The 2,055-nt window shown below is 40.8% G+C and overlaps 1 protein-coding gene across 1 annotated transcript in view; it reads right to left on the bottom strand.

The window, feature by feature from the left end:
* Positions 1–1,161, bottom strand: part of LOC104814702 — a 1,385-nt gene extending 224 nt beyond the window's left edge. Inside the window, exons 1-4 of the mRNA XM_010542876.1 lie at positions 931–1,161; positions 762–847; positions 324–670; positions 6–221 (exon numbers count right to left, since the gene is read on the bottom strand). Of these exons, the coding sequence (XP_010541178.1) occupies positions 6–221; positions 324–670; positions 762–847; positions 931–977 (696 nt within the window). The 5' untranslated portion in view covers positions 978–1,161. The remainder of the gene's footprint in view (positions 1–5; positions 222–323; positions 671–761; positions 848–930) is intronic.
* Positions 1,162–2,055: the final 894 nt, after the last annotated feature.

Genomic DNA, 2,055 nt, shown 5'->3' with positions numbered 1-2,055 from the left:
ATGGCAGCCGCTTCGTGGGCCCGGGCTCTCGCCTGCCACGCCTGCGCCTCCGCCGTCAGCTGAGCAGCACGAGCCTCCAGCCCCTCCCGGCGGCGCGTGGCACTTTCAACCTCCGCCTCCTTCTCCCTCAGCTTCCTCGCCAAGGGCTCCTCCACCGCGCGTAGGAGCGCACTGTAGTGCCTCTGCCTCTTATTTGCTAACGTGCGCCTCAGGCCCTCCGCCTACGTAAAGTTACCGCGTTCTCCGATCAGAAAAAAGAACGGAATAAAGGGGAAAAAACAGAGCTTTACGGAGACCCAATTCGCTTTAGACGGATTCAAAACCTGGGCATGAAGAAATTCGTCGATTTCTTCGCGCTGCCGGCTGATCTGAGCATCGAAATCTTCATATAACACAGACAATACCCCAGAAGAAGAACTCGAGACAAGATTCTGATTCTCGCATCGGTATTGCTGCCGAAGCCGACCATTAAAATTCTGCGGCTGGTCTTCGCCAGAGGATAATCGGAGACCGGTGGAAACGATGTTCGGCGCCGACGCCGGGGCCGGTGGCCGGTGATAATGTTGGCTGTGCAAGAGAGAGAGACCTATAACTTGAGGAGACTGAGAAAAATGGTAACTGTTCACCTGAGGAGCCGTCGATTCAACTCCTCGTTTTCCCGGATTAGAACCTATAAACGCGCAGATGTTCGTGTGAAGTTTACAAGTGCACATTCCGAAATTCGAAATTTTTTCGACGGAAAATATCCAAACTTTACGAACCTCCATTGTTGAGCAGCATGTGGGTTTGATCGAGAAACTCTCCCTGTTGAGGCTGCAATGAGAAACCATGTCCCTCTTGCCCGTTTCTGCTCATGAAACAATTTCAAAAAATAAAAATCCAAAATGATTCGAACAGAAAAACAAAGCAAAAAGGGAGGGGGAAAAGAACCTGTTGGGGAAGAGGCCATTCGAAGGGTGTTGAGCTTGAACAGCCATGTCGTTTTTCGATTACCTTGTTGAGAGAAAATAAATATCGGGAAAACGAAGACCTAATGATCCTCCATCATCATCATCTTAAAGTCTTTGAACTCTGTGTGTCCGGATTCTTTTTTTATCTTCTCTCCTCTTGTTTTTTTCTCGCTCTATATACGTATGGTATATAAAGGAGAGAGAGAGGAGAGAGAGATGAGACAGAAGCAATGGAACGAGTCGTTCTTTAGTTTTTTTTTTTTTTTTTTTTTTTTTTTTTTTTTTTTTTTTTTTTGGTTGGAGGTTCGGTTGGTTTGGTATTTGCTCTTTCATGTTCTTCTTCGCGTGGGGTATATATTATTTGGCTTTTCTTCAGGACGACTCTCTCTCTCTCTCTCTCTCTCTCTCTCTCTCTCTCTCTCTCTGTGTTCAAACTCGCCATTACTCTCGCGAATTCCAAAAAAGAAAATGAAAAAGAAAGCGGAATTTCTAATTATTGTGGAGTTTTATATTTGGTCCGGTAAAAAGTTATTTACCGAACCTGATCACGTGGAAGTGATTTTTATTGACGGGGGTTAAACAATATATATGGGTGGTAAAAATTTGATTGATATTATCTTATATATATGTATATATATACGTTTATGTAACGGACGAATATCATATTTAAACAGATTTAATAATTTTGGCTGAGAGTATGCAAAAACGTCACTGAGAATGGATTCCCATTCGTCCTTAACTAAAAAATATGTGAATAAGAATAGATCCCACTAATTATTGACAATGTGAGCGATCAAACAAAATCCAACCATAATCGAATGAACATTTGTAGTTATCCTAAAAGTGGAATGTTAAAACAATTTACAGTTTTTTTTTAATTTTATTTGCCTGCTGTTTGTCTATTATTTATTATCATGATATGGTCCATGATCCCATCATCCACCATAAATTATATATATATATATATATATATATATATAGCAAATATGTTTTCTGGCACCATGCAAAACAGATATTTTAAGAAAAATTAATTGTCGATTATGGGACCTAAATGTGGTTTTTGTTTAAGTTTATATATCTAAGATTCTAAATTCAATCTGAATTT

This window comes from Tarenaya hassleriana, unplaced genomic scaffold (genome assembly GCF_000463585.1).
Source record: "Tarenaya hassleriana unplaced genomic scaffold, ASM46358v1 Cleome21, whole genome shotgun sequence".
In the NCBI taxonomy this organism is placed as follows: domain Eukaryota; kingdom Viridiplantae; phylum Streptophyta; class Magnoliopsida; order Brassicales; family Cleomaceae; genus Tarenaya; species Tarenaya hassleriana.
The sequence above is the reverse complement of the archived record's forward strand: the minus strand, read 5'-3'. Positions and strand labels throughout refer to the sequence as shown.